At 46.6% G+C, this 23,247-nt stretch overlaps 1 protein-coding gene across 2 annotated transcripts in view; it reads left to right on the top strand.

The window, feature by feature from the left end:
- Nucleotides 1-20,759: 20,759 nt before the first annotated feature.
- LOC138481120 (glycine receptor subunit alpha-4) overlaps nucleotides 20,760-23,247 on the top strand; it is a 1,152,059-nt gene continuing 1,149,571 nt past the window's right edge. Inside the window, exon 1 of one of the 2 annotated variants that reach the window (XM_069613038.1) lies at nucleotides 20,760-21,554. In XM_069613038.1, the coding sequence (XP_069469139.1) occupies nucleotides 21,412-21,554 (143 nt within the window). In that variant the 5' untranslated portion in view covers nucleotides 20,760-21,411. The remainder of the gene's footprint in view (nucleotides 21,555-23,247) is intronic. The other variant, XM_069613039.1, reaches the window with a different exon arrangement.

Here is a 23,247-nt window from a genome sequence, read left to right as displayed (position 1 = left end):
GTTTCAAAACACATATTTGCAATTTCAGCAGCACTCTGTGTCGTTTATGGGAAGGAAAAGAAAACCACATTTCCACAGTATGTTTAAGTGCCAGATCCAATGTCAAGCTTCAATATATTACCAGTACATGCATACTTGCCAACATGACCCATTACAATGTATACCAAGTGTTATATTTTTCATTCATTCTGTCAATTTTAATACCACTTCTCCCACTAACAAAGTGACAATAAAACTCCCACAATGCAAACTCAAAACGAAAACTACATGTATGTTACCAAAGCATGGCATGTACATGGAATGAAAAATGGAAAAATGCTATGTGTTTACATATATTTATTTAAGCACCATTTCAAGTATAACAAATAAATGCATGTATACATTTACAGCAGTGATGTGTGTAATTTTAATAAATAAATGAACGGAAATGGAAACGATTCCTCCAACATATTGCAATAACACTCAGTGTGTGCAATTTCATTAACTTTCCCACACATGCATACTTGCTAACATTCCCCTTTCTAATCTCTACATGGTTATTGGCTTCTCTGCATTCTCAGACTTGCGGTGCACCTTTTCTAATGCAAATAGAGCAACCACAACTCCCACAATACAAACAAAAGAACCATCATTTAATAAGCAAGTACAGATTACAATGCAACCCATTCACAAGTATGCATGTACTGACAAGGAAGCAAACCTTCATACAAGTGCCACTTAAAAGTGTTCTACATATATTTTCCAAATCCATTTCTTTTATTTAGAAAAATGTTACGCACAGTGCTACTATAAATCCACAAAACCATGTTTTAACTTTCATGTACAGCCTCCCAAAAAGGACAGCTTTTTAAATGCTCAGCGTTTTCCATTTTGAATTGTATAAAAATGTCACACTTTCTTGCTATGGCCCCATTGGGCATACTTATCATGGGACCACCAGCCCCATTAGCAATGCTGCCAGTCCTCCCGTGTCCACATTCCCATACAGTCCTATGCAACTCCACAGAAATAGGGAATAACATTTTCTGGTACCTGACTTTCCAGGCCAACAGGACCTGTAATTTCGTGGTGGCACTGGGAAACTAGCTGCCAAAAAACTATTATGAATCTGGTGGCAACCTGTATGCAGCAACGGCAGGGTTACAACCATACTCGTAATGAGGCCCAATGTTATTAACTCTTCTTCCCAACAACTCCTCCTACATTCAAAAATAATGTCTTCATCTTCTCGTACTAAAATGACTTCACCATTACCATAAATACCCACTAATTTGCTTCTTTCCCAATTGCAGTGACGAACAACCTCCAGGAAGACAATAACCTGAAGAAAACTACTCTTCACATCCTACAAAGTAAGTGTACTAGTGTAGTAGTATTCTTTCTGGTACTCATACAGTACAGTGTAGCCACATAGTAGCCAACAGAATTCCTTTCAAACCAACATTTACTTCACTCTTATTCATTGCACCTCAGCATGTACACTTTGTATTCTCATCTGAACACCATTATCATAACACCCACTATTATCGTGAAAACATTGTAATGTCCTTACTTATTCATTCACACTACCACTCTCTTAAGCACTAACCCAAGTCCTTCACGCATCTACACACACAGCTACTCTTAAAACCCTCCCAGCCAGAAGTAGCAGCCCATTGCACAATCACACATTCCTCTATTTATGTTTGCCCTCATATTCACACACTCATTCACAATACACACAAATATATTACACAATTCCAAACCCACAATTTTCTTTTTTTCTCCAACAGATAGAACAGAATTCCTACTAAAAATCAACTCTGTAGAAAACAAAGGAAAAATAGAGCAGATCAAAATAAAAGCATGTGAAATACTCATCCACCTCTAGCAGAATGTATAGCAAATATTCAAACACAACTGGTAATACAGTCAGTCCACAAAACTGAACCAGCTAGCACAAAATAAACTAGGGCCCGCTTCCAAAAACAAAAAATAAAAATAAATGTATAAAGAAAAATAAAACTCCTAATAACCCTACCACTATATCTACCAATGTTAAATAAAGTAGCTAAAGTTAAGCATTCCAAAAAATTAATTTTACAAAAAATGGTCCACCTTAGAGTGCTTCACAGTCTCATAAAAACAGGGGAAAAGTCAACCTCGACCCTTAAAAATTACTGCAGAAGACTAATCCTGGAAACTCTCTTGGGGCAATTCATAAGAGGGCAATAATTGCATTGTAATCATTGATATACTTTGATGTGTTTTTAGGAGATTTTCCTTTCACACTGTGTTGAACTGAAGACATCAAGCTGTTTACTTGGCCTGTTGTTGAAACTGGTTTAGAGAAACCAAAGCGGCATTTGTGTAGTATTTGCCTCTGTTCCTATATTTGCGTTGACAATATTTGCCACACTTGTGTCTTTGGAATTGCAAAATTTGTGCTCGTAGGTCACTATGGGTACTTTCTGAAGGGATTTCGCAAGTGACATATTTGTGAATGAACTGCATAACAGTTTCATCACTTTCCTCACCAAATTTAGGAGCATTTTTAATCCACAAAAGCATGTGGATGTGTGGTGCTCCTCTGGCTTGATATTCTTTTCTCCAAAAGAAGTGTTCCACTTCTCCGAGGGGAGGAAGTGCTTTATTGCAAATGAAGTGCAGCATTGCAAGGAAGAGATGATGAAAGTAGCATGAAACATTTACTGGATCGAGAGAGCTCTACAGGTGTTTTCATGTCTACACCTGTTTTGTTTTTGTTTGCTATGCATAGTAAAGTGTGTAAGTCTTCCCATGCATACTCAGCACAACTTTAAGTGCCAAACCATGTGGGAGGGCCAAGCTTGCTTAGCATATACCGTACATATGCGCGGCGTCGGAACCAGAACTCTTTCGTACCACGCATGTTTGCCAAGAGATTCGTAACACTTGACTGTAAAACTTCGTTCTTCTCTAATTGTATAGTGGTCTAAAATACTGGAGGCTGCACTAGGATCTAGATGTTCAAATTGGCACTTGTTTAGGAGTCCTGAATTATTTCGGTATTTCGGTATTTTCTCTCAGGTTTTCTTGAACATTTATTTCCTTGTAGTATTCATTGTTTTCTTTAACTTACTGCAACGCCTCTCTAACTTTGGTTAAGTCCACTAGGAGTTGCCAACTTTTTTTGTCTTTTGTATGTACACCATTTACCAGGATAATCAAAGATTTGTGTATTGGCCTTTTCATTCATAGAGTGTCTACATGTTCTTTGAGATCTAACGGTTAATAGACTACTTTACCACAAATGTGTCTCCTCGTACTGGGAGGACTGGGAGTGCTTGACACAACTCCAAGAGTTTTCAGGTCATTACCCAACAGCACTCTCCCAGGCACTTCACTCTGCACACTAACAGGTATTTTGACAGTCATATCATTACACTGGATGAGAGCTGGTAACTGGGGAAGCATTTCCACCGGGCCTCCAGCTAACTTGGTGAGGCGTTTGGATGCCTTAGCAACATCCTCTCCTTGAAAAATGATTCATCCACCACAGTTATGCTGGCTCCAGTGTCTCTGATGGCAGGGGTCTCCTGTCCATTTACAAGAACACAATCTTTATAATACTCTTCAGTATTATCTGGGATAGAATTATAGACTAAATTCTGTTGTTCCCACAAGTCCAGGGATAGTAAAGGAACACTAGCTGAGACTCTCATGGGTTCATCAGCCAGTAGGTGAACGTTTCCACTTGCCATAGGTACTTCTACCTCTGGGGAGAAGGCTAAAGAGACAGTGTGGACCCCTGAAGGTTTACCCTTACATCTGGGATGCCCTTTCATATGGCCAGTTGACCCACACACATACCATTTCCCAAATGTCTTCATGAATGGGGGTTTGTTTTGCCCTCCATCTCGTTTGGGTCCAGATGGTGCAGTAGGCTGATTCGGTTTTCCCTGTGGTTTACCCTTATTTCGCTGTTTGTGGCCCTCTTTCGGATGGGGGGTATTAGAATTCTCCTTGTTATCTTTCTTTGGCTACTTTCCCTCGTCCTTCTTCTGAGTAGCCCCAGAATCCTTGTGAGTAGCCTAGTTGGCAACCCACAAGTCAGTAGCCTTAGCTCATGGGTGCACAACATACGGCCCGCGGGCCAGTTGCGGCCCGCCATGCTCTTTTGTCCGGCCCGCGAGGCACAAAGACTTTCCTAATGGAGGGCGGCCCGCGGCCGCCCTCCATTAGGAAAGTCTTTGTTGTCTTCCGGGCCGGACAAAACACTGGCCGTCATTGGCTCAGCACACATGCACCACGTTGCTCCTACGAGCCACGTAGTGTGTGTGTGCTGACCCAATGGAGGGCCAGCACTACGGCTGGCGTGGTCCATAAGGCTTGATGCCGGAAGGCATTTCAGCCTTGGACCACGCCAGCCGTAGTACGATTCCAGCGTTCCTGCTTACCTGCCTTCCAGCACGTCTCCGGTAAGTGGTCTGTTTGCGTTTGTGTGTCGGGTCTGTATGGGTGCATGTTTGTGTGTGTGTGCTGAGTTGGGGTTGGGGGGGTTCGGGTCTGTGTGTGCTGATTTGGGGGGTGGGGGTTCAGGTCTGTATGGGTGCATGTGTGTGTGCTGAGTTGGGGGGTGGGGGTTCGGGTCTGTATGGGTGCATGTGTGTGTGCTGAGTTGGGGGGTGGGGGTCCGGGTCTGTAAGGGTGCATGTGTGTGTGCTGAGTTGGGGGGTGGGGGGTTCGGGTCTGTAAGGGTGCATGTGTGTGTGCTGAGTTGGGGGGTGGGGGGTTCGGGTCTGTACGGGTGCATGTGTGTGTGCTGAGTTGGGGGGTGGGGGGTTCGAGTCTGTATGGGTGCATGTTTGTGTGTGTGTGTGCTGAGTTGGGGTTGGGGGGGTTCGGGTCTGTGTGTGCTGATTTGGGGGGTGGGGGTTCAGGTCTGTATGGGTGCATGTGTGTGTGCTGAGTTGGGGGGTGGGGGTTCGGGTCTGTATGGGTGCATGTGTGTGTGCTGAGTTGGGGGGGTGGGGGTCCGGGTCTGTAAGGGTGCATGTGTGTGTGCTGAGTTGGGGGGTGGGGGGTTCGGGTCTGTAAGGGTGCATGTGTGTGTGCTGAGTTGGGGGGTGGGGGTTCGGGTCTGTACGGGTGCATGTGTGTGTGCTGAGTTGGGGGGTGGGGGGTTCGAGTCTGTATGGGTGCATGTGTGTGTGCTGAGTTGGGGGGGTGGGGGGTTCGGGTCTGTATGGGTGCATGTGTGTGTGCTGAGTTGGGGGGTGGGGGTTCGGGTCTGTAAGGGTGCATGTGTGTGTGCTGAGTTGGGGGGTGGGGGGTTTGGGTCTGTAAGGGTGCATGTGTGTGTGCTGAGTTGGTGGGTGGGGGGTTCGGGTCTGTATGGGTGCATGCTTGAGAATGTGTGTGCTGCGTTGGGGGCGGGGGGTTCGGGTCTGTATGGGTTCATGCTTGAGAATGTGTGTGCTGCGTTGGGGGCGGGGGTTCGGGTCTGTATGGGTGCATGCTTGAGAGTGTGTTTGGGGTATAGTGTTTGGTTGGGGGTGAGGGGGCCATGGGGCATAGTGTTTGGTTGGGGGTGAGGGGGCCATGGGGCATAGTGTTTGGTTGGGGGTGAGGGACAGGGGGCATAGTGTTTGGTTGGGGGTGGGGGCCATGGGGCATAGTGTTTGGTTGGGGTGGGGGCCATGGGGCATAGTGTTTGGTTGGGGGTGAGGGGCCCATGGGGCATAGTGTTTGGTTGGGGGTTAGGGGGGTGAGGGGGCCATGGGGCATAGTGTTTGGTTGAGTGTGAGGGGCAGGGGGCATAGTGTTTGCTTGGGGGGTGAGGGACAGGGGGCATAGTGTTTGGTTGGGGGTTAGGGGGGTGAGGGGGCCATGGGGCATAGTGTTTGGTTGGGGGTGAGGGACAGGGGGCATAGTGTTTGCTTGGGGGGTGAGGGACATGGGGCATAGTGTTTGGTTGGGGGTGGGGGCCATGGGGCATAGTGTTTGGTTGGGGTGGGGGTCATGGGGCATAGTGTTTGGTTGGGGGTGAGGGGCCCATGGGGCATAGTGTTTGGTTGGGGGTTAGGGACAGGGGGCATAGTGTTTGGTTGGGGGGTGAGGGACAGGGGACATAGTGTTTGGTTGGGGGTGGGGGCCATGGGGCATAGTGTTTGGTTGGGGTGGGGGCCATGGGGCATAGTGTTTGGTTGGGGGTGAGGGGCCCATGGGGCATAGTGTTTGGTTGGGGGTTAGGGGGGTGAGGGGGCCATGGGGCATAGTGTTTGGTTGAGTGTGAGGGGCAGGGGGCATAGTGTTTGCTTGGGGGGTGAGGGACAGGGGGCATAGTGTTTGGTTGGGGGTTAGGGGGGTGAGGGGGCCATGGGGCATAGTGTTTGGTTGGGGGTGAGGGACAGGGGGCATAGTGTTTGCTTGGGGGGTGAGGGACAGGGGGCATAGTGTTTGGTTGGGGGTGGGGGCCATGGGGCATAGTGTTTGGTTGGGGTTGGGGTCATGGGGCATAGTGCTTGGTTGGGGGTGAGGGGCCCATGGGGCATAGTGTTTGGTTGGGGGTTAGGGACAGGGGGCATAGTGTTTGCTTGGGGGGTGAGGGACAGGGGACATAGTGTTTGGTTGGGGGTGGGGGCCATGGGGCATAGTGTTTGGTTGGGGGTCATGGGGCATAGTGTTTGGTTGGGGGGTGAGGGGCCCATGGGGCATAGTGTTTGGTTGGGGGTTAGGGGGGTGAGGGGGCCATGGGGCATAGTGTTTGGTTGGGGGTGAGGGACAGGGGGCATAGTGTTTGGTTGGGGGTGGGGGCCATGGGGCATAGTGTTTGGTTGGGGTGGGGGCCATGGGGCATAGTGTTTGGTTGGGGGTGAGGGGCCCATGGGGCATAGTGTTTGGTTGGGGGTGAGGGGCCCATGGGGCATAGTGTTTGGTTGGGGGTTAGGGGGGTGAGGGGGCCATGGGGCATAGTGTTTGGTTGGGGGTGGGGGCCATGGGGCATAGTGTTTGGTTGGGGGTGAGGGGGCCCATGGGGCATAGTGTTTGGTTGGGGGTGAGGGGGCCATGGGGCATAGTGTTTGGTTGGCGGTGAGAGACAGAGGGCATAGTGTTTGCTTGGGGGGTGAGGGACAGGGGGCATAGTGTTTGGTTGGAGGTGGGAGCCATGGGGCATAGTGTTTGGTTGGGGGTTAGGGGGGTGAGGGGGCCATGGGGCATAGTGTTTGGTTGGGGGTGAGGGGACCATGGGGCATAGTGTTTGGTTGGGGGTGAGGGGACCATGGGGCATAGTGTTTGGTTGGGGATGGGAGCCATGGGGCATAGTGTTGCACTCCAAGAGTGAACTCAATAATAAAGCTAAAACAGGCACAGTTAGGAGATGTACATCCTTTGCTTTTTTGAGGAAACCTGACTCAACGAAGGCCATACTCCTCTTGGGTAACCCAAACAGCAAACTATAGCAGTCCAAAATAACGGAATGTCCAATCAAGGGTCAATAAAATATATATAATTTAATTAAATAGACGATATACAATAACTAAATCGAAATAAATGATAGCAATGGAAAATGTGTAGTACAAAATGTAAGTTTGAAATGCAATAAAAATCGTTACCCCTCAAAAACATCTTTTTCCATGTGTTTAATACAAATTGGGGGTTGAAAAAGCCTCCTGACATGTCCCGCCTACCGCCCCGCCCACTTTTACTTTTCGGCCCACTATAGCCCTCATGTAAGGTACTTTCGGCCCTCTGTCAAAATCAGTTGTGCACCCCTGCCTTAGCTAGCTTCTTTGGATCTATCTCCTTAGAATGAGCCAAGTGCTGTCTGAGCTCAGGAGAGCAGGCATCATAAATTGACTCCAACATAACAAGATTCCTCATAACTTCATAAGTGTTTACTCTGTAACCCTTAACCCAACCATCTAAGTTTTTAAAACATTCACATACCCAGGTATCCCAAGGGGTACCATCATGCTATTTGAGGGTCCTAAACCTCTTAAGGTACTAGGAGGGGGTCTTCCCAAATCTAGCAATTAAAGCTAGCTTCACACACTCATAATCCATCCTATCCACCTCCCCCATCTCAATCACAACATCAGATGCAACAGTGGGTAGCCTAGAGAATAGCCAGGGAAGCAACGGATTCCCTGTTGTGTCTTGAATCCCATGGTTATATTTAAAAATTGCCAACCAATCCAAAATATCAAGCTTAACCTCATCCATACCCACAATTTCTTTAGGCATACAGGGTCTCTTAGGACTGGAAGGCCTAGAAGACACTGGGAGAGAAGCATTTTTAAGAGATAGCCTTTTCATTTCTAGTTCATGATTCAACTCCATTTCTCTAAGCTTAAGTTCTTGGTCTTTTTGTTTGAGCATTTAAACGTCTGAATTCCAATTCAAGTCTCATCTTTTCTAGAGCAATGAATTCAGGACTGCGTGTAGGACCTGTAGGGGTCCCAGTGGACAAAGGTTGAGGTTGCTGAGCAGGTAAGGGAGCAGTGAGGCCTATATTATGAGACATCTCTGCCTGTTCTAACTCATCAATAATAGGCGCATTTTCATCCTCATTATTTTCCACATTTGCTGAGGGGTCAGGTATTTCAGACCCACCCTCCAGACTTTGTTTCTCTAATAACCTTTCAATCAATTCAGACTTTTTGCCTTTAACAGAGAGATTCCTTTCTCTACACAGATTTTTTTAGATAACCCACAGTGTAACTAAGGAGGGTCTCCTGACTGTATCTTTCCATATCAGGCATGATTAATATTGCTTTTTAGTGATGTTTAGCTTTGTGGTTAGTTGATCCAAGGTAATAGCAGCACTCTAAGTGTAATCACTATACTTGATCCTCACCGCTGTACACCAATGTTAGGCAGAATTATATGCAGTACCCTTTGTTAACACCACACAATTAAGACTACAAGTGACCGTACAAATTCACCTTTGGTACAAGACTGTACTACACAGTAAAGTGGTAGCGATGGCTGAGCAGCCAGACTTATCTCAAGAGTAAAAATAATTTAGTACTTCTGATGGAATGAGCTTTCTTTTCAAACCTTTTGGTTTTTGAGGAATAGGGTACATTTTTAGATGGACTGTGTACAGTGCCCTTAATCTGTTGTACTCTATGATGCAAGGAATTTCTGCACTGACTGCAGTTGCATCAAAATTAACTAGATACAGTCCTTCCAGTGTACGTAGTTGTGACAGTACACTGTAACTCATGCCTTCTTTGAAGACTGTGTTGCCAATATCAATCAATGCTTGATCTAAGGTTAGATCTTGCGATTTATAAATAGTTATTGCATAAGCTAGCGACAGAGGAAACTGTTCTCTGCACAAATACATGTCTTTGAAAAGAAGGAATCTCGCAGTTGTGCATCCTATATTTTTGATTTCTGTAAGTTTATCAAACTTGATGTTTACAAACTCAATGCTGTTGTCCCGTGGGTATGTCTGGAAGCTGACAACTGTACCAAGTGCTCCATTAACTAAACCTTGCTCTACGTTAATGTTACGCTTTATCATAACTCCACAGTTGACACATAAAGTTAAAACTTTGTCCAAACCAGCTGTGTTGGAGATGGAGTTCCCCAAGGCTTGTAGTTGTGCTATGCCTTGTTGGCACATAGGTATTGTCATACTGTGTACGTCCAGTTTGTCTGTGACCTGAATTTGCATTAGTGGTTGTTTTTCTTTTTGCAGCATTGTTGCATTAAATTGTGCACAGCTTGCTAACGTTGGCATTAAGTTCATACAGCTGACATTTTTTGAGCTAATTGTTCCTTGACATCAGTATCACATGTGTTATGCCCGTACAGCTCATGGATGCGTCTACTATTGAGGGTAGACTGTGCCTCCTTTGATAGTACACCAAACTGTATGTTTTTTTAAATGTTGGCATAGGTGTGGTCTGCAGACTGACGCATATTTTGAGTAAGTTCTCTGTATTGAAAATGTTGCCAAAGATTTACATTCTTGATGCTTCCAAGACTTTTGCGGCGCTGTTTGTATCCTAAGGTTTTGAAGATAGGTTCACCTTTGACTGGTGTCAATTGAAGGAGACCTCCGAAAACAATGACATTTTTTCCTCCAAAGAGTTCTTCGTAGCCTGTTTTGAGTACCTCTTGCAATCAGAGGTGAATCAAAGCCAACATTAGATTGGAGACCATGCACACCTCATCTATTAGGAGCATTTTCATTTGTTTCAATACTCTGCGTAGCTCCATAGCAGATTCTGCTGAAAGTTTATAGTATTCTAATTTGTTTTGCTGTTCTACTGGAAGGAGTAGCAATCAGTGTAGAGTGACTCCACATATGTTGTAGGCAGCCAAACCTGTAGAGGCGGTTATAACCGCAGAAAGGTTGTTGTTTGTTAATTGTTGGAGGTATTTACTGATAATTTTTATTAAGAATGTTTTACCTGACCCAGCTTCACCACTTACATACAGCAGCACGTTTGTAGTTGTCACATGTGCAAGTTTTACTTTCGTGCTGTATACCATGTTCACTGGTTTCACTTACTTCTACAAAAATGGTACGCTGTTCATCGTTTAGTTGGGATTTAAGTACTTCCAACTCTTCTGTAGAGTGCTCATGCTGAAGCATAGTGGTGGTTATCTCTGGCATGGCTAATTCTGCCTCATTTGCTATGAGTGGCTCTCCAAGTGGTTCTTGGCTGCCTGTTTAGGAAGGTTCAATGCTCTCAGAAGTGTCTACAGATAGTTGTACTTGAAGTTCTTCTTCTTGTTGGCGTTCACTCTCCAATATGGTTTTTTACCGTGTAAAGTTTTCATCTGTAATTGTACTTTCAGTGGCTTTGAAAGCACCTTCATAGGAGGTATAGGTGGCTAATACATCTTCTTTTCTCCGTGGCTTGAAAAGTTGCAGTAGAGCCACATAGTACAGTTCTTTGTGTTGAGGAGTTTTTAAGGACAACTACATATGATTAAGTAGGCTGCATTTGGTAAGTCTCACCAGGCTGCCTTCACAACTTTCCACTCTGTATCTACCTTTTTCTTTATTCAGTGTAATGTTGTTTTTGTATGAGAAGGTTTGGGCTACCTGGTACAAGCACAAGGCTTCTAAAGTACTACTTCTGTTTGGGTAGTATGTGTCCAATAAGTTGTCCTTCAAAATGTCCTGGCTGTTGGGATCGCTCTGGTCTATTGTTTGTATGTCTTCATATGACTTAAATACTCTTCTTCTGGATGGAGCAGGCCCAAGGCTTAGCCACACTATGTTGTCAGATTTCCCATATAAGGCTGTACGGGTTAAGCAGTCAGCGGCTTCGTAGCTGGCACATTCTCTATGGGACATCATTTTAATGCCAAAGCTGTACATTTTTTCTGCCAGTGTTTTATCAGAGGATATGTCATTCCAGAGGTCTTTGAGCTCTGTTTTCTCTGCTTTGGTTAAGTAGACAGTGACATATCGTGCAACAGCAGTGGAATTGTCTGCGATGTACAAGGGAGATGACCTTGAGAGGCTCTCCAGAGGAGTTGATAGAGAAAACTATCACTCTCACTCCACAGGAGATGCTCACTGCTATTTCTGGAAAGAAAGAGGCAAAGGGGAAACCCAAGACCTCAAGGAAAAAGTCATACAGCACCCCTGTGCTACCAACAAGGACATCCCCAAGATTGTCTAAAGTCACACCTGTGATCCCTCCACCTGCTGAGGCAGAGTGCGAGGTACAACCCTGTGTGGTTGAGCCAGTTTCTGAAGAATCAGATCTGGAAGAAGACACCGTTTTGGTTGGTGATCTTGACCCTGTTGACCATCCTGAGCTGCAGTCTTTACTGGCAGAAGGTGGACCCAACAGGGCAGACTTCAGCAGAGGACAAAGAGAGTGTCCCACTCTTGAGGGTCTTCGGCAACAGGCTGCTAACCAACTTGATGGGCAAGAGGTTGGAAAGCATAGGTTAAGCTGGGAAGATGGCCTGTTCTACAGTGAACCGACCGACTCTATCCCTGGGGACTACAAAAGAATTATAGTCCCCTTGCCAACAGACTCCAGTTCCTACAGTTGGCAAATGAGATACCTTTGGCTGGTCGTTTGAGTTTCAAAAAGATCAGGGAAAGGCTCTCCTTATACTTCTACTGGCCTAAGATGGGTTCAGAAGTTGACAAATTCTGTGGGATCTTTCACACTTGCCAAACCTCTGGCAAGATTGGAGCCAAGAATGTGGTACCCCTGGTGCCTCACCCAGTGGTGGTAGTTCCTTTTGAGAGGGTGGGCATCGACATTGTTGGTCCCCTTGACCCTCCCTAATCTTCAGGGAACAGGTTTATCCTGGTATTAGTGGACCATGCTACATGATACCCCGAAGCAATACCAATGAGGACGGTTACAGCTCAGGCTGTGGCTAAGGCTCTACTTGGTATTTTTACCAGAGTAGGGTTTCCTAAGGAGGTGATATCCGACAGGGGATTCTATTTTATGTCCCACTACATGCAAGCCATGTGGAAAAACTGTGGTGTCACTTACAGGTTCTCTACAGCCTACCACCCACGGACAAATGGACTGGTAGAGAGGTTTAATCGTACTACGAAGAGCATGATAGGTGCTTTAGAAGAACCCCTTAAAAGAAAGTGGGACCTTCTACTGCCATGCCTTCTCTTTGCTTATAGAGAAGTCCCTCAAGAGGGAGTTGGTTACAGTCCCTTTGAACTTCTCTATGGCCATCCAGTCAGAGGTCCATTGGCCCTGATTAAGGAGGGGTTGGAGAGTGCTCCTTCCCCAAGCCAGTCAGAGTGACTAACTATGTGATAGGTCTCTGAAGGAGAATGTCACACATGATGGCAGAAGCTAGTGATAACTTAAAAGCAGGTCTGGCTCTGGTCAAACATTGGCACGACCAGAAGGCCAGCATGATTGAGTTTACTCAAGACCAGCTTGTATTAGTTATGGTGCCAACAAAGCAGAGGGCCTTGCAGGACAAATGGACAGGACCCTTCAAGGTTGACTGCAAACTTGGAGAGGTGAACTATTTGGTGGACTTAGGCAGACTTAAGGAGGCTCCCAGAGTCTTTCACACCAACCATTTGAAGGCATATGTCTCGAGACCAGAAGTGGGGGCTTTGCTTCTAGCTTCAGCTCAAGAGGAGGAGAGTGAACCTCTACCTGACCTCCTCAGAGGCCAATCTTTGGATGAAAAAATAGAAGGAGTCAATCTCTCTTCTCAACTGACATCTGAACAACAGGAGGAGTGCAAAGTTCTGCTAAACCAGTTTGCCTCCCTGTTTTCACTATCACCAGGCTTGACCCCTTGGCGCCAGCATGATATTCTCTCTGGTGACTGTCTACTTGTGAAAAGCATAGGTTACAGAATGTCAGAACATTTAAGATCCCACATCAAAGGAGAGGTCAACAAGATGCTTGATCTCGGGGTTATAGAGCCAACTACAAGTCCATGGTCTAGTCCAGTTGTTCTAGTACCAAAGGCATGATCAAAGGAGTTGAGATTCTGTGTGGACTATAGAGCTCCAAATGCAGTCACTAAGACTGATGCCCATCCTTTACCAAGGACAGATGAACTGGTGGATAGACTTGGTCAGCCAAGTACCTCAGTACAATTGACCTGACATCAATCCATTGGCAAATATCCCTGACGGACCATGCCAAGGAGAAAACTGCATGTTCCACCCAAGCAGGCCTCTACCAGTTTAAGGTTATGCCTTTTGGACTAAAGAATGTACCTGCTACATTCCAAAGGATGGTCAATCAAGTTATGAATGGGATGGAGGACTTCTGCATGGCACACTTGGATGACATTGCAGTGTTCAGCCCCACATGGAAAGAACATATTGATCAATCAGGATATGTTTTGCAGGCTCTTGAGGAGGCCCATCTGACCATAAAGGCAAGCAAATGTCAAATTGGTTAGAGCAAAGTGGTCTATCTTTGTCATGAGGTAGGAGGAGGTGGAATAAGGTATTGCCAAGCAAAGTACAAGCTGTACAAATCTGGGCCACCCCTACTTCTCAATCCCAAGTGAGAGCTTTCCTAGGTCTCACTGGGTACTACATGAATTTCATAGAGTACTATGGGACCATAGCTTCTCCCTTGAATGTGATCTCCTCTCCAAAATTCCCTAAACATTTTAGATGTTATGAGGAGGGCGCTCAAGCCTTTGAAAACCCGAAGAAAGCCCTTTGTCAAGCTTCAGTCCTAAGAGCTCCTGATTACCACCAACCTTTCATTGTGCAGACAGATGCATCCAATACAGGTATAGGTGCAATCCTTAGTCAACTGGATGAGAAAGGTAGGGAGCATCCTATTTGCTTCATCAGTAGGAAACTGAAGGAACCAGTAACAAGGTGGGCAACCATAGAGCGTGAATGTTTTGCCATTGTGTGGTCTTTGAAGAAGTTTAGACCATACTTGTATGGATCTACTTTTGTGATTCAAACTGACCACCAACCCTTGAGATGGTTAATGCAAATGAAAGGGGAGAACCCAGAACTTCTAAGATGGTCAATCTGCCTGCAAGGGTTTGATTTCACCATTGAGCACAGAGCAGGATGTCACCACCAAAATGTTGATGGTCTCTCTAGGATGTTTTTAACCGACTAGAGGTAGAGATTCGTCCAGGAGTGGATTAAATCCTCCTGTCCCTTAGTCTGGAGGCGGGGGGTCAAGTGTTAGGGAGAATTCTCCAGAATGGCTAATTTCCCTTACCTACTGAGTCCCTCAGCAACTTTGCTGGATTTCTATGATTTCGTTTTTTCACCTGGTAAGAATGTGAGCCCTTTTTCCCACTCTTACATGTGTTTTGCTGTGTGTGTTTTACATTTTTATGTGTTCTTGGACTGTGGAGCTTCACCTACCTACTCCATAGGCATCATCTTTTTTCTGTGAGTTACACAGCACCTTCAGTGCAGTGACACAGGGTTGTCTTTTAGACTTCCCAAACTCCGGCTCCATTTTCTGGGACTGCCTATTGTCTACCAGAACATGTAAAGTTGCCATTGACTTTATTAGTCTCTTTAAATCCACAGACCCAGTACAACCTATTTTACATAAAGTACTGGAAAGGGTTAATACTTATCCCTTTTTTTCTGTTTCTCTTGGAGCACTGTTTCGCTCCCTTTTCATCAAGACTTGGCTGGTGGCAGTGGTAACTACCCTATTGTTCCTACTGCGGTTATCTTAAATAACCTTGGTATTGTTTTAGGCTATCTCTGTAGCCTCAAACTTAAACCCGTTAGACCATATACTTCTTTATACGGTTCGGGCTGGGTTTATTCGCCATTTCTTTTTGAAAATGTATTTCTCGTGTTTTACTCTGCATGCCAAACCAGGTTTGGTTCCTTTGTTCTCCGTCCTTTCACAGGCTTCTACACAGAAGCCCTCCTTAGGCACCTGAATGTCTGAGGGGACAGGATGTGAGGGAGGGGTTTGAGACTCCTTGCACAGGGTCTCTTTGGAGACCCATGTCGCACTCTAGCATGATTGGCTGAGGTGATTCACAGCCAGGCTATGTGAATGGGGGAAAACTGCATAAAAAGCAGCTCTCTTGGGATTGGAAGTCAGAGTCGCCACTGGAATGAAAGAACCGATGAGGAGCTGACAGAAGAGGACCCCTTCAACGACTGAACCGCCCGGTGAAGCCCTGCTGCAGGTCCACATCTTCAGACTCCAACGACACAGAAGATCCACCAGGAATCTTCTTCCCCAGAGCTGGTGGACCAACCAGTACGCCCAAACTGCAAGCCAGGACTCCCTCCTCTTGTCGAATTTGCTGTACAGTGAACCGGATAGCCAGGAAGGTCAGACCCTGCTTGGGTTTTAAGGAGTGCGCCTTTTATTTGTTGCTTTGCTCTGCTGCTGGTTTCTTCCCTGGGCAGTGCAGGACCCTCCAGTCTTCCTACTTCGTGTCAGTCCGACAGTCGCTCCAGGAACCGTGAGCCTGCAGGATCTGCCAGGATCTTCGGCCTCAGCTATAGCTTCTTCTCCATTTAAAGGTACTGTGCAAATCCGGTTGTTCGTTTCGACCACCCGCGGTGAAGGTGTGTGAAACCTTTCGCCAAACCGAAGGCTTATCCTTCTCAACTCTTTAAGCTAACGTTTCTGCTGACCAACTTCGTCTGGAACTCTTGGCAAAGCTTAACCGTGAACTACCCTGAACTCTGTGATCTTGAGCAAAAGACTTTGGGCCTCATTACACGGTAAGCGGTAACCATGGCGCTATTAGCGACATGGTTGCCGACGGTACCGTACCGAGTCCGCCATGGTGAATGGCGGAATTACCGCCACATTCCAAGGTGTGTGGGGGTGGTAATTCCCCATTCACCATGGCACTTCCCCATTCCCATTGAGCCCCTATAGGGCTGACTTGAACTACGATTCCCGAGGTCGTTCAACCTACCAGAGCTTTGAAATCATACCAATGATACATACGGCGCTATATAAATGCAAAGTAACATAACATAACATAACATAACATATGCAAATCAAGCTTGGTCCCACCCTAAAAGGGGTAATCCAGCCCAAACTGCTTGATCATATCCCTTCTGCACGAGACCACCAGCATCCCCAAACATGTTCCAGCCTTGTTGGGCCTCATCATTGAGGGGTATCTTTGTTCTTGAGGCCCAGCAGAAACGAGACGCACATCTGGGCATACACTTCCTCCTTGGGTTGACAAAGCAAAAAAAAAAGAGGTGATGGCTGGAAGGTTTCCAATTAATCTTAACATCTGGCATTTGTCTGAGCAAACCTTCAGACCATCGTTCTTCGCCTTCCAAGCCATTACAAAAGGTGAAAGAACATATGCAAATCAGACTTGGCCCCACCCCAAAAGGGGCAGTCCAGCCCGAACTGCTTGGTCACATCCCTTCTGCACGAGACCACCAGCATCCCCAAGCATGTTTTGGCCTTGTTGGGCCTCGTCAGTGAGGAGTAGCTTTGGTATCTAGGCCCAACAGGCACGGGACCCACGTCTGGGCATACCCGCCCCACTTGGGGTGAAAATGCAAAACAAAAGAGGTGATGGCTGGAAGGTTACACATTAATCTTAACCTCTGGCATTGCTCTAGGCAACCCTCCAGACCATCGTTCTTTGCCTGCAAAGCCATTACAAAAGGGGAAAGACCATATGCAAATCAGGCTTGGTCCCACCCCAAAAGGGTTAGTCCTGCCGGAACTGCTTGATCACATCCTTTCTGCACGAGATGACCAGCATCGCCAAATTTATTTTTTTTCCACCCTGTTGGGTATCATCAGTGTGGAGTAGCTTGGGTCTCCAGGCTCAGCAGGCATGGGACCCAAGTCTGAGCATACCTGTCCCAATCGGGCTGACAAGGCAAAACAAAAGAGGTGATGGCTGGAATGTTTCAAATTAATCTTAACCTCTGGCATTGCTCTGGTCAACCCTTCAGACCATCATTTCTTGCTTGCTAAGCCATTACAAAAGGGGAAAGACTATATGCAAATCAGGCTTGATCCCACCAAAAGGTTTAGTCCAGACTGAACAGCTTTATCACATACCTTCTGCACGAGACGACCAGCATCGCCAAACTCTTTTTTTTACCTTCTTTGGCCTCATCAGTCAGGAGTAGCTTGTGTCTCTAGGGCCAGTAGGCATGGGACCCACGTGTGGGCATACCCGTCCCACTAAGGGTGACAAAGCAAAACAAAAGAGGAGATGGCTGGAAAGTTTCAAATTAATCATAACCTCTGCCAATGCTCTGGGCAACCCTTCAGACCATCGAACTTCACCTGCCAAGCCATTACAAAAGGGGAATGACCATACTTCTGGGCAACGCTAGTGCCCTAATTGTGGGCAGGGTTGTTTTGGCAGCTCAAGACCTCTGGTCTGACTGCCATGGTTATGGCCTTTGGGAACATTCCTTTCTAGTTTTGCAGGCCTGCAACATGATAAATTAAGGTTTATCTGTTGGGCCTGATAGCCTTCTTTGCTAATTACCTTGCTGGAAAATTGGGATGGGAGAAATGTCTCGGGACTCGTTACCCTGATGCTCTGATGTTTTTTCACTGCGGCCTATGGCACGCAAGGCCTCACTCTCAATATGGCTGCCCTTTAGTATTTCTCGCAGTGGAACTGAGGTTGGATACTGCGGGGGTCATTCTAAATATTACATAACTATATAACACATGCATATACCCATGTATTCAGGCTTGGTCAACATTCATAACACACTGTGCATTGGTGAAGCACGTTACATCTGCTTCCACATATTTCACACGCCCCTCCCCTACCACTGCGCACGTTCATTCCCACAACCACTTAATATATTTTTCTACGCCTGAAGCGCTGGGGGGACATGTGAGCTGGACCTGCATCCCAACACTGTACACAGGAAGCCCTAGTTTCCAGCTAATGTTCCACATTCCGCAATTACCAGAATGCAGTCCTTCCGGTGCCACCTGGCCCACCTTTGTTGCCAGTTGTTGTTTTATGAGTTGGTCCGCGTGTACACAGCGGGTTCATGGGTACCCAGCGGTTGCGCACATAAACACCTGGAGTTGAACGAGACTCAGACACGCTGGCAAGTTGCTTATGTTGGACCGCCACATTAATTCTGATAACGAACAAGGCTCCTCCATGCTTACTAGTTACGCGACCCCTCTGTGGGGAAGCTTCTGGTCTCGTGCAGAAGGGATGTAGCCAAGCAGTTCGGGCTGGACTACCCCTTTTGCGGTGGGACCAGGTCTGTTTTGCATATGGTCTTTCCCTTTCTGTAATGGCTTGGCAGGTGAAGAATGATGGTCTGAAGGGTTGCCGAGAGCAATGCCAGAGGTTAAGATTAATTTGAAACATTCCAGCCACCACCTCTTTTGTTTTCCGGGGACCACCCCAATCTAGCACAGCCAGACCTATTTACCGTGCAGTTACCTGTGTCTGCTAATTTTACCACAAACACCTTTTGATGTATATTACATCAGTGGTAACACACTGTAATTGCCTTTTCATGGTCACTGAACGCCCGTCCCAAGATGCACTGCATATAGAGATGGGAAGCAGTTTGATGCTGGGGTTTCCAGTCTGGCTATGCAGCTCGATTCTCCTTTCTGCAGCATTGGTTGCCAGCCAGGCAGAAAGCCCGACGAAAAGGCAATCCCATGAAGCGTGAAGAAATAAACAATTCTACGCCATAGGAGCGCCAATAAGGACATCATCCTCATTAACCAGTTCGAAAAGGCAGTACACCTCCACCGTACTCCACATTTGAGGCGTATAGACCCATTTTCAGCAAGAAGAGGCTGAGGAGTCGAGGCAGGCGTGCTCTCTTTGAGCGGGGTCAGCACCGCGCAGGACATGCCCAGCCACCGTGACAAATGACCAGGGCCAGTACAGGTTTCAGAAGAAGCTACGCTCGCGGATGCTCAGCAGAGCACAACACGCTTTGTGTGGAGGGATACGTGCTGACGTCAGGGCCCTGAAGTGATACCATCCACATAGTAAACTCCCTCGATCGTCATAATCAAAGAACAGGAAGTGGCGTCTGTCTGAGATATAATACAACTATTTCTGTGAACTCTGTGCGAACTCAAAGACCATGCAATGGCTTCCAGAAGCCACTAAAGAGAAAGTGGACAAACGGGACTTTGATTTGCAACCTTTAATTATATAAAGCCTTAAATCATATCCCACCTGCCAATTGCATATCGATACATAAGGTAATAAATACACCAATATCATGTGTAATATCGAAATCAGATGCTAAATATTGTTTCTGTCTCAAACTAGGGTTGGCCATTGAGCAGACCTTGTCATCTGTGCATTCGGTTATTCGCTGTAATAATGACGCGTAACTTTATAGGGGAGAGAAGAGTCTACAATTGTGATAGGTTGCTGGGCACAAAAGATAAGTGGCAGACAAAAGTAAGGAAAAAAAGGGAAGACAGAAAAGAAGGTAGGTGAAATGGGGAAGACGATAGCAGGAGATTGTGAGATACCATAGCGATGGGGGCAACACCTTGATGGAGAGTGCCGATGGGGAAGAGAACCCGTGGAGTCAGTGAAATGTAAAGGGCGGGTCAGTGGGGATAAAGTACATAATAGGAACACAAACTGGGAAAGAAAGAAAGAAAGAAAGAAAGAAAGAAAGAAAGAAAGAAAGAAAGAAAGAAAGAAAGAAAGAAAGAAAGAAAGAAAGAAAGAAAGAAAGAAAGAAAGAAAGAAAGAAAGAAAGAAAGAAAGAAAGAAAGAAAGAAAGAAAGAAAGAAAGAAAGAAAGAAAGAAAGAAAGAAAGAAAGAAGGAGGGAGGGAGGGAGGGAGGAAGGAAGGAAGGAAGGAAGGAAGGAAGGAAGGAAGGAAGGAAGGAAGGAAGGAAGGAAGGAAGGAAGGAAGGAAGGAAGGAAGGAAGGAAGGAAGGAAGGAAGGAAGGAAGGAAGGAAGGAAGGAAGGAAGGAAGGAAGGAAGGAAGGAAGGAAGGAAGGAAGGAAGGAAGGAAGGAAGGAAGGAAGGAAGGAAGGAAGGAAGGAAGGAAGGAAGGAAGGAAGGAAGGAAATGGTCGAGAGGAAGGATGGATGGAAGAAAAGAAGGCACAGAACTGCTTATACAAATGTAACTAAATTATTCCCTAACGCTAGAAAGGACATATTTAGACCTGCCTTATCATAGAATGAATGTATGTTAAGCAGGTATGTTTTGTTATTGAAATCATTAAATGAATGTCTGTCTGTGTGCCAAGTCTCCCCAGCATGAGCATACTGTGTTTTGCATAGCCAGACGGAGAGGCGCAGATATAGATTAAAGTATTCATCCACACCCACTGGAGGTGCGATGGGAGCAAGCTGGGAAAGCACGAGCCCATGTATTATTCTGTTCGATGATAGCCCCTTTCAACTACAAAGTGACGAGCCTAACGTGCCTCGAAGCGTTGCCTCTTGCCTATCCCCGGTGTCCCTGAAATACCCAAACCCTAGCGCTGCCAGTGCCTGCATCGGTGAGATTTAATGAGATTCAGCGCAAGACCAGCAATGTCCCGGGGAACACACTGACACAGGTTGGCTTCTGAGGTGCGAGGAATGCACAATCCATACTGCATGGGGCACACTAACCCTAGGAAGAGAAGTGGTGAATTCCAGTAGCTGCTGTCAGCAGGCACCACGTGGAGCTGACCCCACGCCCCCACAGCACGTGCGCCCACATGTTCTAGCTCCGCTTACACTAAACTGAGTCGCGCAAATTGGACCCTGCGCCTTTAAATCCGCGCTCCCGGATCCAGGAGAGCGTCCTCCGCCCGTGTCTCCAGGCTTCGGCGAGAGCACAGTGCCCACAGCCCAGCTGTCAAGGCGGACACTGTAGCAGGGGGTCCAGCTGGAGCCGCGCGCGGGAATCGTATGTTTCCTGAAGGAAATCGCAGAAGAGGGCGGAAGGCGAACACCGCGCAACTCGGGCAGAGTCTCGGACCAGGCTCGGGAGCCTCTGGGCGGGGAAGTGGATGTGACACCTTGCCCCGCTCTTCCCATGTTCGCCTTCCTCGCCCTTCTCTGGCACCTGGCACTTTTAAGACAGGAACGGGGGCTTCAGTTCCAAGGAATGAAAACTCTCGTCCCAGACACTCTCTCACTCGTCATCGTGTGCGTTTTACACGGAAGCAGCACGCTCAGGTGAGGAGTGCACGGCCGCCGGTCTCTGCATGGCATGCCCACGCCTGTGTGTGTGCACGCACACTTCCCACGGCCCCCACGCGCCTCGCAGAAGAAGTGCATACCTGCAAAGGAATCCGAAATGCAGCCAACAGCGTGCCCCCGCAGACACCCACTCCACGACACAGAAAGTAACCATGTACCCCCACGCACATATATACAGAGGCATGCATATTCGCGCACACAACTCACCACATATATCTCGACACACACGGTGGGCCGCGTACTGCATAGGCGTCTAGGTGTAGGTATACATGTGTAGTGACTTGAAGCAATACTCGTACAGTAATATGTATCCAGATTAAAAAAAAACATGTATTCACACATGAACATGTGTGCACCTATGTAAAAGATGCATAGGCATGTATATTCACATGCAGCGTGTACTGGCATAGACACATGTAGCGGCATGGTCACACCACGTGTAATTCAGTACAGCCATACGCACTCAAACGCATGAATGTATTCTCATGGACTTACACACGGACATACGCATGAACGGACACACAAGTGTGTTCCCAGGAAAACACACATGCCAGCAGTGTAGGTAACACCTATTGCATGGAGTGGTACATTTAGAATGTAGGGGCAAGCACTGCTACGTGCGCTTCATTTATTCATGCATGGAGTTTTATAAGTCACCAGCCGTGAGAACAGTCATTTAGTATCACACACACACGCGGGCATGCATACATTCATGTTTAAAGTCATATGTACATACGCACACATGCATCACGTATTCCCATCCCTATTATTATTGATAATAATAATATTGGTATTAGCAGTACTAGTCGTGATAGTATTATTCCTAGGGCTGTTATTATTTTAGTCACGCAGATATAATATGTGCGCTGACGTACACAAGAGTATACTCTGGAATCAACCTCAATAGCACATTGCACATATGTCTACTGACATGCATGACAAGATATAGTAACACATACGGGCAGACACTCATGTGGGCTCGCATTTCAACACTTACTCCGCATATGGAAGAATGCATATGCCCTCGTGTATGCATGCACATGCAGTGGCAAGTGTGTGCATGCATACTATATCCACTCGCACGAATGATCACAAAAGAACGCACACGCTCACTAAACTGCATACAGCAACACTCACATGTGCGCTCACGCACTTTTTAATACGCCGGCATGTAGTCATAGACTGTTCACATGAAAGCTGAAAGGAACTGACGCCCAGATGTTGGCCCAGCGGAAATTCCCCAGGGAAACCCTGACTCAGGATTCAGGGACGCCATGGCATGAAGTACACACGCATGTCGAGACCCAAGCATGCACACATGCACATCTGTGTAAATGCATTGGTAAGGTATTTATGCGACCACACATGAACATATATGCACGTACATGTACAAGAGCACTCTATACACACCCGAACCCTGCGCACATACAAGAAGCAAAGCAACTACGTGTGAGAAAGGTACAACGTTTAAAAAGTTGTGTTAACACATGTATTCATTCATTCATTAAGGCTATTGCATTGATGATGCGTAGACTGATCTGCTAACCATTTCATGATGAGTAGTCTGACTATTTCATGAGGAGTAGTAGACTGAGCTACTATTGCATGGATGAGTAGTAGACTGACTAATTCATTGGTGAATAGTAGATTGATCTACTAGTAGACTATT

This window comes from Ambystoma mexicanum, chromosome 5p (genome assembly GCF_040938575.1).
Source record: "Ambystoma mexicanum isolate Mex_15411 chromosome 5p, UKY_AmexF1_1, whole genome shotgun sequence".
In the NCBI taxonomy this organism is placed as follows: domain Eukaryota; kingdom Metazoa; phylum Chordata; class Amphibia; order Caudata; family Ambystomatidae; genus Ambystoma; species Ambystoma mexicanum.
This window is presented reverse-complemented; position numbering and strand designations above follow the sequence as displayed.